Genomic DNA, 16,471 nt, shown 5'->3' on the forward strand with positions numbered 1-16,471 from the left:
GAGTTTGTTTTTAGCACAAACTGAAGTTTGTTTCTTTCAAGAACGTGAAGTTAGTAGTTATGGACTCACTCATGCGGATTCATTACCATTAAACTCTCACCACTGCACTCCAGACTGGGCGACAGAGCATGACTCTGTCTAAAAAAAAAAAAAAAAAAAAAAAGGAATGCCTCTCTCAGCCAGACCACAGCACATAATGATTCCCACTGTTGGATGAACACTGTTGGATCTGTCTCATGAAAAACGCTGTTATTACCACCCACTAACTCATCAACAGGTCCTGGCTCTCTACAGAATCTGGGTCTCATCACCCCCATCCACCCCCTCTTGTCCTCTATTCACCTCCACTTGGGAACATGGCCACTTGGAGAAGGGGAAGCTTTCCCTCTCTTAGCAACAGCTGGGGATGTTGATTCAGTACCTTACATTTTACACTCATAGCAGAGTGCTTTCACTTCACAATGGATTTTTCTACTTGCAGTTAGGAAAAAAAAAAACAAAAACAAATACCTCTTTATTTTGGTTCTGTGAGTAGTTTGTAACAGTTTCAACAGCAGCATCAACTGTAGCTAGTCAGTTGGTCACAGGAAAGTTCATATGATTTTTACTACTTTTGAAGTATCAAATTTGAAATTAGTCCATAGATTTTGAATTAATTTAAGAAATTAAAGGTCATAATATTAAGATACTAATAGAAATATTAAATTAGAAGAAAAAGCACAGTGTTGTTACTCTAAATTATTTAGACTGTTTCAATACGCATTGCTAATGGTAAGAATTTAGAAAAATACAAGGAAAGAGTATATGCAAGACTGTAATCTTTTTGCCTTTTATTCTTTCTTTGTTCCTGTGACCTTTTATGTATTTGATAACTTTTTTACTTCTCCCCACTTATTCCCACACACACACATACACAGAATGAAAATTAAAACCCCAAAGCAAACTAAAATTACTACTAGAGAAAGATGGGAGGAACAGAGGGGAAACGAGATAGTCCCAAGAGCAAAACACAGGTAGATTGATGCACAGCGTCTTCAAAGATTGGAATCTGGATGTAAATTCCCAAGTTTGTTGCTAGTTAGAACATTCTCCTCTAATATAAAAGTTAATAAGAGAACATATTTTCATGAAATACAAGATGCTGGTTCAGTTCCAAGATCCATAAAATTAACACAAATTAAAGTAACTATATCAGGCAAAATGTGTTCTTTCCTTTCCTTCTAATATTTACTTAGAAATGCAGAGGCTACATGTACTTAGGTTCTTTACTTTGGCCCTCAAGGGATGGGAGGATCTGGCTCCAACCACCCTTTGTAACTCATTTTATAGCACTCACCACACTGCAGCCTCATTGGTTCCTGTCTTGTTACTCCTGGTGCCCAGCTTCTCCCACGGCTTTATACTGTTTGCATTGCTGGTGCTCTACCTGAAATACTCTTCCTGGGTTCACGTTATGACTCCTTCTTATTCTGCAGGCCTTGGCTAAGGAGTAGCCTTAAAGGGTCTTCCCTGACATGTATTTAAGGAAGCTTCCCAGAGTTATTCTCTGCCTTATCCACCTGTTTGTTGCCTTAACAACACTCATTACAATCTTTAACCATTTGATTCCTTGTTTACTTACTTATTACCTGATGAACATCATGTCTTCAGGAACTAGATTTCTTATTCATTCCTGCCTTTCCTGCATCACGTGAAATGTTGAGCACACTGTGGGTGAAATTTTTGTTGAAAACCTTAATCATAGTTTCCACAGTGTATCCATATACAGTGAAGCCTACTTGCATCTATCTTTCATTTCTAGTCCTGATTCTGTACTAGATGTGGTTAGGCAAACATAGCCTTCAGTTAGCAGGTTGGCACTGAGCTCCCAAATATTCATCATATCTTAGATTTCATGAATTCTACAGCTACCATCATTTGCTAGCCATTTTCTTAATATTTTGGGCTGACTTGATTTTAGTGGAAAGCCCAGCTATTTGCTGTTTAATGTTAGGTTTGTCTTATTGCTGTGGTTTTATTTTAAAGTATTTATAGAATATAAATATTAGACTCCCTTCAGGAAATTATTATTCAGTAAGAGAAAAAGAAAGATTTTCCAAGTTCTCAAAGAAACCATTTCCATTAAAAACAGTACTTTTCCCCACATAATAATGGTGGCGCACCAACTGGGCTATATTCAGCAGCTGGTGAAGACATTCCTCTCTGAGACTCTTAGGAATTCTTTCAACCTTTGGTGTAGGCACAAACTTTCAGATTAAATGTTGATTTAGTAGGGCAAAATATACAGCAGACTCTATTATCCTAGCTGTTACAGTTCAATTAATGTCTGTACTTTTGAGTTTGATGAAAGACCAATAGAATTTGTATGTTGGTGTGTGTGTGCATGCATGGGCATGTATGCATGCATATGTATATGTATATACACATGCACACACATACATATAAACACATATGTGCACATATTTAAATATGTGTATCTAAATAGCATAGGTGAATTTTAATTGACTTAATGGTCAAAACGTTGGTATATTAAAACCCTAAAACCATCAGATGATAAACAGTATTTCAAAAATGGCAGGGTCTGTATATATTTGGACATATAAACATGTGGTTCTTTCAATAAATTATTAATAAAATATAATAATGAATAAACCTGTATTCACCCAAATATCATAGTTTCATGATCCAAAAGGAGTGTTGTATCCCAATAAGTAATTATATTTATTCAAAAAACCTTTTGTACGTATTTTGCTATCTATACCTAAATTTCTCAAGTTGTCTAAATGGTTGTAGAGACCCCGCCATTGTCAGCTCTACTTTAGAAGCTTTAACACATGAACAAATAAGAAACATTGACTCTGAATATTTTCTTGGGTTGACTGGGCAGAAGTTTAGAGAGACAGCCAAATAATTCAAATTTTTAACTTTAGACTTTTCTTAAAGTGAACATTGCCAAACATTCCAGAGGAATCGGGAAACATCTCTTAATTTTCAATAAGTATAATATTACTCCAAAGTTAAATGTGACTCTGTAATAATCAAGTCCCAAGATATGGTAGAAATGCATTGTCCTAACTTAGGCAAGAAAAAGCGCCACACTTTCTCTAAGGGAATGAATTACTAAAGTAAATGACACATAAAAAAGCTGTTATGTGGCTTCACTTTGAATGATTGATTTCATAATTAAGCATTCAAAGTTTATGTAATTGGAACTTGATTTCTTTGCCAGATATTCATAGGCATAGCCCACTTAAATTATTATAGATACTTTCTGTTAAATATTTACTACTTTAACTTTTTTTTTTTTTTTTTAGACAAGGTCTCGCTCTGTCATCCAGGCTGAAGTGCAGTGGTGCAATCTTGGCTCACTGGAGCCTGGGCCTTCTGTGCTCAAAGGATCCTCCCACCTCAGCCTCCTGAGTAGCTGGGACCACAGGTGTGCGTCACCGTGCTCAGCTAATTTTTTTTTTTTTTTTTTTTTTTTGTAGAAACAGGGTTTTGCTATGTTGCCCAGGCTAGTCTCAAACTCCTTGGCTCAAGAAAAGTGCGGGGATTACAGGTGTGAGCCACTGCGCCTAACAACATGTTTATTATTATTTTTTTAAATGTAGCTTTTTTATATGTATTGTGTTCATTCCTTCAATAATCAAAATCACTTTATTGAGAACGTATTCAATAAATAGCTGCCTTGAATGGAAGGTGGGAATTATCTCAAATTCCTGAAACTATAGAGGAAAAAAGAAGAAGAAATTATCAAACCATGAGACCTCTTCCCTTAGGAAGTATGCAGTCAATGTGAGCACACTTCTAAAAAGAGAAGACATGGAGGAAAGGACAGATGTAAAAAAAACCTTTGATTGTAGAATTCAGTTGGTCTCTTCTCTCTACCCTGTCTCTTAAGGCCACTGCATGCAGAAAAACAGGCAGCGAATGTTGTGCAGACAAGTATGCTTTGGAGAGACTTTGTATATGATGTTTTTGTTGTTGTTAAAACTAACTTAGATCAAATTTGTGAGTTTATTAATTTTTAATTAGATTATACAATCAATGTTGCTTTTATTATCTGGCACTTCTTTTCAACTCAGTCAAGCCTGTTTGATTAGTCTAAAGTCTACTAAAATTTACATTTCTGGAAATTAGCTACAAATAAATGATCATCAGCAGTAATTAACAGCATGCAATAGTGGATTTTTTTCACATAACAACTTACAGTAGCTCTTAGTACATTTGTAACTGAGCTTTAGAAGTAAATTAAAGTAAAGCAAATGCTTGAAGCTTGCACTTAAATTGTCACAGAAACAGAATTTAGTTCCCAATAATGTATTAGTTGATTCATCATAAACATTGAAAACAAGTAGCGAAAGGCTGTATATTGACCAAATGTTCTGGTTCCATTTAAAATTCTATATTCTGGATGTTTTATCAAAGTTGAATTAACTCTTATGATAATAGCAAGTCTCTTAGGAGTGGTTGCATTAGTTATGTATCACAAGTTAAAGGTTATCAAATAGTAGGAAGCCTTCTTTAACAGATAGTGAAATTGAAGTTTCTTACTCAGGGAGTGTTGACAGTTCAGACACTGAAAGTAGGTTTAAGTTATGTATCAGTGTATACCCTTTTCGTACAACTAACCATAATAAACAAGAAATAATACTTCCCTCTGTCTTAATTTTAAGGATAGACATATTAATTTCATTGTGTATGTGACACATTTTTAGTAGAAAGTCCCAATTTAAAGTTTCCATGAATTATGCCCATTTTCCCATTCATATCTACCCCCATTACACATCTAAAGTGTACTTATATATAAAGATATAGTTACCAGATATCAAAGATCTCTATTTTCACCTCTGATCTAAACTCACTATTTTTCCAGCAGATTACAGCATTCATTTGAGACCAAGTTTGAAGTTTCGAAATAAATGATTATGATAGCTTCTACTTACTTATATCATAAGGCAATTACCACAGTTAATTTAGCATTTGAGTATGCTTTGAAAGCAACAGTGAGTCACCTAGAAATTCAAAGTATTGTTTAAAGCTGCTGATAATACATTTTGTTCTCTTACCAAATGTCCCCTATTTTGCATGATGTCCTCTTTTTCTTTAAGTTTTCATTAGTTCCCCCCTCTCCTTTTTTTTTTTTTTTAGGCAGAGTCTCACTCTGTCGCCCAGGCTGGAGTGCAATGGCGCGATCTGCGCTCACTTCAATCTCCAACTCCTAGGCTCAAGCAGTTACAGTCGCTGGGATTACAGATGTGCACCACCACACTGGGCTAATTTTCGTATCGTTAGTAGAGATGGAGTTTTTCCATGTTAGCCAGGCTGGTCTCAAACTCCTGGTCTCATGTGATCAGCCCACCAGGGATTAGAGGCGTGAGCCACTGTGCCAGGCCCAGTAGCTCCCATGCCTTTTCTAATTAAGTAACCACTGTCAGAGACTCATGTGAACATCTCCAACAGCCACTCCAAAGTAAGCTCCATCTATTAAGCATCACTCTCTGGATATTTCACAAAATCTGCAAAATTAATGATTCCAAGCCAGGTTTATCTTTTTAAACATCGGTATTCTATGCACAATGCTCTACTCTCCAGCTGCAGACTTTTACTCGCCTGGTAACCCCTCCCCTCTCTATTCACTGGCTGGACCTAGAAACACACCTTTTCAAATCCTCTTTCTTGTTCAGCCTACATGGCATTGGCCACTATATTTGATTGATACCACCTCCTAAATATCCTTGAAACATACATCCCTTCCTCACTACATTATATTGCCTCTGCCGTGTTTTAAGTTATCATCAGCCTCTTACCTTGACCACTGCATTATTCTTTTCCTAGTTTGCATGCCTGCCACACTGCCAGGGAAATTTCCTTTCCAATTCAAATCTTATATTTCAATCACTAGTGTGATTGAAACACCCTATATTTACGGAAGAATTTCACTGGCCTAACTCAAAAAAGTTTCTGTAATCTAGATCTATTTTATGCTTCCAATCTTCTTGTTATTCCCCATATCTTCATTTCCCACTACTTATGCACCAGTTGCATCAAACTCATGCCAGTCTCCTTCCCAGCTTGGGTCATTGTAGTGTTTCCTTCTCTAGCCACACATGGCCACTTAGGTACTGATAAACTCCAACTCGTTTTCTAAGATTAAGTTCAAACATTGAGATTCTGTGAAACATTCCCTACCTCCACCAACAATTTCAAATAATAGTAGGAAAATATTGTTTGAAAAAGGTGATTTAGAAATGCAAAATGAAGTTAATATTGAATGGGTAATAAAAAGAAAGACACATGAGAAAGTAAAATTCTATTTTCTGTCTCAGAATCACAAGATTTTATGGCTGAAAGTGTTGTTACAGTCAATATAGACCAAAGTTTTTGTGGTTTCCGTATAAAAAGTAAAATCTCTTGCCTTAAAATGAAGTTTGGGAAATTTGTACCTAGTTGTGTAATACTGACTGTGTAATTTGTGTGATCCTTATACGGCATTCAAGAAAGCTGTCACTATACTACATAACCATAAAAAAGTCTAGACTCATTGAATCTGAGCTTCATAGTCTCCATTTCTCTCTCTTCCCACAGCCAACATTTAAATCTCCCTGAAGAAATAAGGTTTGCCATCATTTGATATTCAAAATTCATTGCCCATATTCAAAATTCATTGATTAAGACACAAAATTTTATTGCAAGTTGGGACAACTAGGTCTTTCTTGCTTTTCCAAAAATCAAATTTTTAAAAAACCTTTGCCTAGGAAATCAAAATATGAAAAAAAAGCAAAAAGAATTATTATAGCACAATGTTGACTGTGCTGCATTTCATCAGTAAAAGTTTTAGAGACAGAGGGAATCAAGCAAGGTATTTTGGCACATCTCATAATTTCAGTGGATACGGTTACAATCATGAGACTTACTCAAAGCTCTCTCCTGGAGAACATTCCAAACATTCAAAACCTAGTTTTAAAAATAAAATTTATCTTAAGGAATGTCACTTTTGAAGCTCTGAATATGTAAATCATGTTTACATTAATAATTGATATATTTAAAATTATATCATAATTGGCAAAAGTTTCAGAATACATAAAATTAGAACTGTGTGTTTTCTTTCAGCAGCCACATTTCAGAGATAGGGATGGATTGGCATGGACCAATATGGTCCATCTTCCTTAAACCCAGAGTCTCTTAGTGCCCTGAGTGTGAAGCACTTTTCTTTCAAGTTGAGGTCCACTCTTCCATAGACAATTCTATGAAAAGGTCTTACAAGTTTTTATCTTCACCTCTTGCTTCTTGAAATGGATAATGATAGATTCTGAACACATGTCTGAACACATGGAAATCTCTTGCCCCTTTTCCCTTCTAGGATCTTTGCAAGCTTACAATATGTACACGTTTTCTGTAAGTCACCAAATGCTGAGTTACTGGCATGAAAAATGACCCTGTTACTTGGAAAGTAGTTTCACTTACAAGTCCCCCAGGCCCTGTAATGTCTAAACCTCCTGTGCCACTTTATGTGACTGCCCCACCCCCACAGAGGAGCATGCACAGGAAAAGCAGACTTCCCTTCCCCCACACATTTCCTTAGTTTATTTACAAAACGTCTTGGAATGAGAATGAGCTGCTTGTGGTTCCTGTGGCTGATTTGGGGATGGTTTCCTACAGGCAGAGGATGCTGGTCAACCGAATGACCTCTCTGTAACTAACCCGTGCACTCCTGTGGTAAGGCTGTTTGGTCTTATGGGTACCTCTTCTAACTAAGCCTGGAGGGATTTGTTTTTGTGGTAAAGAACTTAGCAATAACCAAACGTCACTGTAAAGACAGACTTAACTATGCTAAGGTCCATCAGAGTCTACTCCTTCTACTACCAACAAAAGAAGCCAGAAATACACTGGGATGCCTTTAGATTCCTGTGCATGAATCTTTCTTTCTCTAAGGATTATGATTTTTTTTTCCTCTGGCATCTTCAAAGGGCGATAAAGCTATTAGCAATATACTTGAGTGAAGAACACAATAGGAAAAGAAATAATCCTAAACACCAGCTATATGAGAAACGCCCCTTAGCAGTTTTTATCAGCTCATGCAGAGGTAATGATGACTAGTTAATAGTCAAAAGAAGATTTAAAGTTGTGATGATCTTAAGTAAACATAAGTCTCCCAAATATTTGTTTCTGTTTGTTCAGACTTGCTAACGAACACTCTTAACTCACACATTGGTAACTCTTGAAAACCCTGGAATGTGTGTAACAGTGATTCTTAAGGTAGACTGGTCCATTCTCACCAAATATACATTTCACTCAAGTAAGTAGAAGATGAGGGCACAGAAACTGTAAGACTCCAGTCCCAAAAGAGAAAATATTGAACATAAATTACCATAAGTAGTCACAGATCCACATGGAAATACTGGTGAGATAAGCATCACATTTTCACCATTATATCTATTTGAACTGGCAATGATTAAGCTCGTGTGAGAAGAAATATTTCATGAAGGAATTGTGGGGTGCTCAACAGCTAACATAGTTCCAACATCAGTTTGCATTGGATCAAAAAGTAAAATTGTGTTCTCTAATACACCACAGTTCAAAACAGATATTATAAAACTTAGTGTCCTTACTCAAGTTAAGCCCTAGTGTACATTATTTTACTTACTGAAGAAATTAGAAATATATGCTTATCCTCCATTACGTAAATGAAAAGCAAAGCAAATGTGTATTAATTTCACTGTGTAAATGAGCACAAAATTACCAGTCCCCAATCTCCCAGGGTGCTAGTTCAGTGAGGATATTATATATATAAAGAGAATATATGTATAATTAGTTATATATAATTATACAGTATATATTACATATAAAGAGAATATGTATACACACACATACATAGGTAAGTCCTTTGAGGCAGTATATTCTTATTTTTCAAATGCTCAATTTTAACAACTTTGAAATTAAAAACGATATATGTGCTAAAGGGAAATAAAAGATCACAAAAACTGGTAGGAAAAAAATCCCACCTCATTTACTCATTACCAACAAATTGAAACCTAATGAAAGAAAACGTATATCCTGCCCAGAAAATGTCATCTAACTTTTATATCTGTGGTTTAACCTTTGTAATGTCTTTCTACATTTGTCTCCACAGTGCATCCTAACGTCAGTCAAGGCTGCCAAGGAGGCTGTGCAACATGTTCAGATTACAATGGATGTTTGTCATGTAAGCCCAGACTATTTTTTGTTCTGGAAAGAATTGGCATGAAGCAGATTGGAGTGTGTCTCTCTTCATGTCCAAGTGGATATTATGGAACTCGATATCCAGATATAAATAAGTGTACAAGTAAGTGCCTACACGAAATTGTATTTTTATCTCATCCTTGGTGACTTTTCCAGATTGAAATGGCCTCTAATATATTTGTGATATTCAATGTTAAGTAAACAATAATGTTTATCTGATAATTAGGCTAAACCATATTTGGACTTAACCATCAGAACCAGAAAATTTTTATCACTAACTTACAAAAAAGCACTCATGTTTTGGTTTTCTTTTTAATTCTGAAAGCAAAAGCTGGGAATGTGATTATTGCTCATTGAACCTATAGAAAAGTACTGTAAGTCTCAATTCCATCTGAGTTTCCATTATCAACACAAAATCCAAGTATTAACTAACTTGTCGAATCATTTCAGCTATTTTGACTTCAAGAGAGATTCCAGAGCAACTGAAACATTTATTTATCAATGGGAAATAAATGTTGGGAGTACTGTCATCTGGACCCTGAAAACCTGTTTTTCACACTGCAGACCAAGTGCGCTTTCTCAAAAATGTAAATTAGGAAATACCACTCTATTCAAATATCATATGTAGTTCCATCAATCTCTCCAAACTCATCTCCTACAACTCCCCCTCAGCCATTTTGCACCAGCCTCACTTGCCTTCTTGTAAGATCTTCTCACCTCAAGCCTTTGCAATTATGTTCTACACTGGCTGTTCTAGCAGTTGGAAAGCTTTTTGCCCACATCTTTGCATGGCTGGCTGTCTTATTTCATTGATGATTTTGCTCATATGTCACCTTCTCAGAGAGACACTCCATGATCATCTTATCCAAAATAATCAGCCTGTTCCCCCATCAACCGTTCTCCATCTCTTTTTCCCACCATTTGCTGTTGTTTTTGTTGTTGTTGTTGTTGTTGTTGTTGTTGTTTGTTTTCCAGAGCACCTATCACTTTGGAACTAGACTGCTTGGTTTCAAAAAGCAGTCTGATCTGTTGTCCTGGGTTAGTTTCATACCCTTTGTTAGCCTGAGTTTCCTTATGTGTAAAATGAAATTGTACCAATGACTACCTCATTGGATTGTTGTAAACTTTAAATGACTTAATAATATTGTAAAACATTATAGCAATCCTGGCTTACAGTAAGCGCCATATAAGGGTGAACAATTGTTACTGTTTACCATATGTCCTCTCCCAGGATGTAAACTTTCTGAAGCCTGACTCTTACCTCTCTTGTGCATTGCTGTCAACCAATATAGAAAACAATGCCTGGCACATAGTAGGCAATCAAATATTTGTTGTAAGAATCAATAGCCCTCAAGAACAACACGAAGGCAATATCCTTTGTATATTTTCTTAAGGTTCTGATGAAACATTTTCACTATCACTTAATATAAACAGATATTTCATCTTATAAATATTCTTGGCTATATATATATACAAAACAAAGATTTTTTCATAGGGCAATCAGTATAATGATTTTAAAATCAGTAACCAATGTACACCAACTGAATCACTGTGGAGGAATCCTGAATTCAGTCTGGCAAAATAATTTTGGACTTCAGGTGTTTATTTGATACTAAAGTTGTGTGTGCCTGTGTTTGACACATGCAGAACATAAAACTTTATGTTTTAAAGATAGTTTTATGTTAAGAGAACATAATGCAGACATATTTCTCTTTCTTTTTTCTCTTTCAGAATGCAAAGCTGACTGTGATACCTGTTTCAACAAAAATTTCTGCACAAAATGTAAAAGTGGATTTTACTTACACCTTGGAAAGTGCCTTGACAATTGCCCAGAAGGGTTGGAAGCCAACAACCATACTATGGAGTGTGTCAATATTGGTAAGGAGAACCTGGAATAATTTGAAGAAGTCAGTCTTCAAATAATTTGATAATGTCAGTCTCCATGGAAGTGCTTTTCAAAGTCCTTTGTCAAAAGAACTTGAAGGTTCTTGGGCTGAGATCTCTTAAGACTGTCTCTATCCTTCTTTATAAAGATACTCTCTTAGAGGTGTTTTTAATAACCTTATCTAGTATGTATTATAGTACAATTTAATACAGTGGGTGCTTCCTTATTTCTTAAGGACTATCAATAATTGTTTCAACTGTTCTGTTTATGATAGATTTATTTTTATTATTATTTAATGACTTTTTATTTAAATTATTATTTAATGAATTTTATTTAAGTAAAAATTCAGTCAAGACACACACACACACGTATATATATCTGACAGTGATCTGTTATGTGACATACATATATGTCTTGAACTTAATTTTTACCTTAAAGCAACAGTTTCATAAAACACCTAAGTCTGATCTCATCTAATGACCAAAGTTATTTTCCAAGGAGGGAACATATATTCTCTTGACACAGCCCATTAATGCTCAGTAAGTGGATCAAAGACCTAGGAACTGGAATTGATTTAGTTGAAATCTCACTCTTTTTCTCTCACACTGCTATGCTGAAATATTCTGCTTCCACGGGTATTGATATATAATAAAGAGGATTGTGGACTTACTCACACTGACAGATTGAGACAGTCCCTGGGTCTGATTAATTGCAGGCTGAATTTCCTGAAGGGGAGGTCCCTCAGACAAGTTGTTTGTCTAAATAACAGATCACTGTCAGGCTATATTTTCCCTCTTTTAAACGTTGTGCAGCTACTACAGCTACAACTTTGATGAACACTTGGGAAGCAGATGCTAAACCAAATGGGAAAATAGCCTAGGAAATCTCAAAATCCCCTGGGCAAGAATTATAAGAACCTTTGATGCTGCGGTGATGTTGGCATATCCACACAACTGCCCTCCTGATTCAGTACAAGATAGTCTCCAGGACTCCCCTGGGGTCCCCATCTTAGGAGTCCCTTAGAATCTAAAGTGCTGGAGTAATAACTCTAAAGTGGTGGGTTAACCATTTCAAGTCCACCGCAGCACTTTTATTTCTAAACAATGTTTTTGATAGAATACAATAAATAGATATTTTAAAGATAATTTTAGAAGCATCTGGAAAACAACGGTCTTGAAATAGTTCATGGCTCATTTTGGTTACGTTTTTTCTTCTCTGGTTGTAAAAACACATGGAAAAAAAGCAACCTAGGAATAGGGTAAAAAGTACAAAAGAAAAGCACTACAAGTTCTTTTTCTTATAGGTCCTGAGGGCTGATGATTAGAGGTAATAAGTTCCAAACACTGGAAAAAATAGAAAACACGTCTGTGGAATATTCAAGAGCAGAAATTCAGGATGAGTTGCAGAATGTTTGCAACATTTCTCTACCCGGAAAATAAAAGGCACATAGTTAGATTTTTTCAGCTGTTGAAGTTGTAACATTCAGTTCTGGAAAGGCTATTTACCTGAAATGTATTAATGCTTTTCTGTCAGGGAGATCATTTCACACTTGGCACTATTGGATTTGTCTTTAAAGCTTACTGATAATTTATACTACTAGTAAGACTAAGACTACTTATTTCTTAACACAACTACATTTAAGTTTATATATTTTGGAAGAGAGTTTAGCAGTCCAAAGGCCAGTTACTGAATTTGGTTCATTTAACAGATGCAAATGACCTAGAACACTGTAGTAACACAAATCACTAACTTTCGTTCAGGGCTGGCTCCTGTTGTTTGCTCGATAAGATATGTCTCCCATCTTATGGTGCCTAGCCTACAGGTACTACACCTGCCATGCCTTTAGTCCAGTCCAGAATTTCAGGGAAGATGACGATGACCTGCTTCTATATCATGAAGGAATATTAAAGCCTGTTCCTTTTACAAATGTGAAAACTAGGATCCGGAGAGCCAAAAAGATGACCCCAAAGAAACATTTTAAGTTATTTTCAGTGCTGTCATTAGTAACTTAACTTCAGCTTCCCACTACTCACCCAACAGAAAGAATGTGTCTTTCTCATTGCTAAAATCCACACCATATTTCTAGTTTTCTATCGGGATTTTAAATTGAGAGGAAAGGTCATAAACAGAGGAAATGCTACCCTGATACAGAGCTGGGATGAAAGAGGTATGCCACAATATATCCGCTTTCCACGGTTTGCAGGTCAAATGGAACAGAAACATCCCCTGAACCAAATTTTATAAGAGAACATATTCTTTTCACTTTGTGCTCCAGATATTTGCTTCCTTTCTGCACTGTCATTTTATCACCCTCATTGCTTCTCTTAGAGAGTTGGATTTGTTCAAGAAATCACAGAGCGAATATGTCTCACTCCAAGCACTGAGTAGTAAGGGACATTCTCTTGCTGTGTTCTATAGGTAACCATGCAACTAGTCAACAAGAGTTAGAGCAAAATGACAAGTAAAGTCATTACTAGTGGGACATTACTAGTAGGACATCGTATTCAGCTTTCTTACCAATTCGGGAATCGCTTTTACAGCATCTCGCACTGATGATCAACCACAGCACAATCATTCCCAGGAACTGCAGCTCATTGCCTTTATGAGACATGTGCTTCATTTGCTTCATTAGTGAATAGCTAAAGATTTCCAGTTTTCAGATTGTTCTTAATACAGAAACTAGAAGGAACACAGAAGGTGAATATTCTGTTTTTTCTTAACTACCTCTTAACCAAGGAGTGCTTCGATTCCACATTGTTCATTAAATGATCTGAAGAGAACTTAAATCACCTTTTGTGTTGTCTTTAGCACTTTTTTTCAGTTTTCATTTTTTTTCTGGAAATATTATTTGGATGCTAACATTGTAGGTTTATTCTACAGTATTTCTCCAAGATAAATTCGCCTCATCTCATGATGCTTTAGCTCTCTGGTCTTATTAGAGCTTTTTACTACCTAAACTCAATAGTTTTGAATATGTTCCCTCCACCAATGAAACTATCTAAGGTTGTCCTTAGAATTTAATTTTTAAAACCATTCATCTTCTGACTGTAAACTAATAATTACCTAAGCTGTATTTTTTAAATATGTTTTTCTGAAGTCCAAGTATACATTTGCTTAGACCACTTTTGCTATTATGAAAGAGCACCAAAGTTCTGGTCACTTGCACATCAGATAATTTTTTCTAATTCAGTCCTCTTAATTCTGGAATTAAATGAATACTGGACAAAGCGACAGCTCACAAACATTGACTTTCCTCTTCTCATTTGCTTTTTTGGAGGTGCTTTTTTTTTGTAATGCTAAGGATACACTAGTTTTCAATGGTTAATATCAGAATGGCATGCTGCAAGATAATATCCATAACCAACAAGAGATTATAATATTATTAAATGACTTAGTTACTCTACTCTTGAATGAAAATTGTAATGGTATAACCGAGCATGAGGACTATTTTAAAATGGTTCAATAGAGTTCATTTCACTTAACAGAAACCTAAAGTCATGTATTTAATCAATTCCATTTAATTCCGTTTTGCACTCAGGGACCTAAAACTGCCTGAAAAGGCCTGTGAAAAATGTATCATAAATGCATTTAAATTTCTAAAACATTTAAGTTATGTTTCTTGAGGCTGTTATGAGAGATAGTATTCTGCTCTAAAGTAAGGAATCATTAAATCAGAAGGCAATAAGGGAGGTTACTGGAAACTTCTTTTTGTGGAAAGACAGTCTTAAATCATCTGAAAGAGTTACTGTTGCTAGCTGTTTTTATACATTAGAAAGTTTTAGGGACATAAATATAATAGCACCTTGCAGATGTTTCTTTTCTTTAGAAGTGCAAAAATCTGTTACAACCTGAGAAAGCCATTATTGAAAAAAAGAAACTAACACAGAAAAAGGAACCAAATCTCCAAAAGAAGCTTCAGAAAAAGTACATCAGGTCATCTTAGGAATCACTTGATCAGGTTAATTTTAGAAGCAGGTTATCAGCTGAAATTGACCCAGAATTCACATATAATAGACACCGCTATGTCTGAACCATACTCAGTAACAGATATCAATATTTAAGCATACAACAGCACATGAAGTAAGAAAAGGCAGTAAATAGTAGGCCAAAGACCTGGATTCATTTTCTGCTCAAGCGTTCTCTAACACAGAGTTTCTCAAACGGTGTTCCCAGTACCTGCAAATCAACATTACCTGTATTGTTAGGCAAATTCACAGTCCTACCCCAGTTAACCGAATCAGAAACTCTGGTGGGGGCTGGTGGGGAAAGCTCCAGCATTTTTTGTTTTAGCAAGCCCTCCAAGTGATTCTGATGCATGCTAAAGTTTGAGAATCAATTCTCTAACACATAGTATAACAACTGTTCTTCAAATTCAGGTCAGGATCAATCAACAATTGCAGCAGTGCTCTGGAAATTATAAAGAATTGATCAATTTTAGTGATTATATTAAGGTTAGTGCCTGTGCTAATCAATCTAAAGAAAAAGGAAATCCAATGCAAAAATGAGTTTACCTGATAATGAGTACCAAACTGAAAACATTCAATTTCTGCCTTTCCCATTCTCTTGTTTTTATATTTAGGTCATCTTGCCTGACTTTGATCTGCAAGATTTCTGCTCAAATTTGAGCAAGTTTTGATTGAAGCAAATTTTTTTTTTAACTCAACAATAGTGAAAGTGGTTGTGAGCCAACTGAGTCTGTTTCTTCTGTTCTGTTTCAGTGCACTGTGAGGTCAGTGAATGGAATCCTTGGAGTCCATGCACGAAGAAGGGAAAAACATGTGGCTTCAAAAGAGGGACTGAAACACGGGTCCGAGAAATAATGCAGCATCCTTCAGCAAAGGGTAACCTGTGTCCCCCCACAAATGAGACAAGAAAGTGTACAGTGCAAAGGAAAAAGTGTCAGAAGGGAGAACGAGGTACAATCATAATAACAAAATGTGCTTGTTTGAATCCTCATAATCTGTTGCACTTTTCATTTTATTTCTTAGGAAACATTTGGCATTATCTCTCATGCCTAATATCCTAAAATGTGTACCAAACAAGAACGTTGCTTATAAATTACAGAATATAGATGCGGTAATTCCAAAATATGGAGCCTGATGTCAGAACTTTAAACTACTATAGAAGTGTGGTAATTGAACTTTGATGAACTGCGTTGTATTGTAAGCATTTAGGGCATTATCTTTAATATAATCTGCTTTCCTAGTACTTAGAAAATTTTTGGGAAGTCTAACGACTTTTGGTATAAGAATAAGACAAAGAAACACTACCATCAAACATTCCTTTCCTCACTGCCTGCAAACCAAAGTAGTGAAATTTAGTGGTAAGCTTTTGTAGCTAAGCATATATATATATATAAAATAT

The 16,471-nt window shown here is 35.7% G+C and overlaps 1 protein-coding gene across 1 annotated transcript in view; it reads left to right on the forward strand.

Annotated features, from left to right (window-relative positions):
- RSPO3 (R-spondin 3) overlaps positions 1-16,471 on the forward strand; it is a 78,055-nt gene that overhangs the window by 20,719 nt on the left and 40,865 nt on the right. The window contains exons 2-4 of the mRNA XM_011993076.1: positions 9,134-9,325; positions 10,954-11,100; positions 15,826-16,023. Coding sequence (XP_011848466.1) covers positions 9,134-9,325; positions 10,954-11,100; positions 15,826-16,023 — 537 coding nt within the window. The remainder of the gene's footprint in view (positions 1-9,133; positions 9,326-10,953; positions 11,101-15,825; positions 16,024-16,471) is intronic.

The sequence above is a fragment of the Mandrillus leucophaeus genome, unplaced genomic scaffold, assembly GCF_000951045.1.
Source record: "Mandrillus leucophaeus isolate KB7577 unplaced genomic scaffold, Mleu.le_1.0 Scaffold424, whole genome shotgun sequence".
NCBI lineage: Eukaryota > Metazoa > Chordata > Mammalia > Primates > Cercopithecidae > Mandrillus > Mandrillus leucophaeus.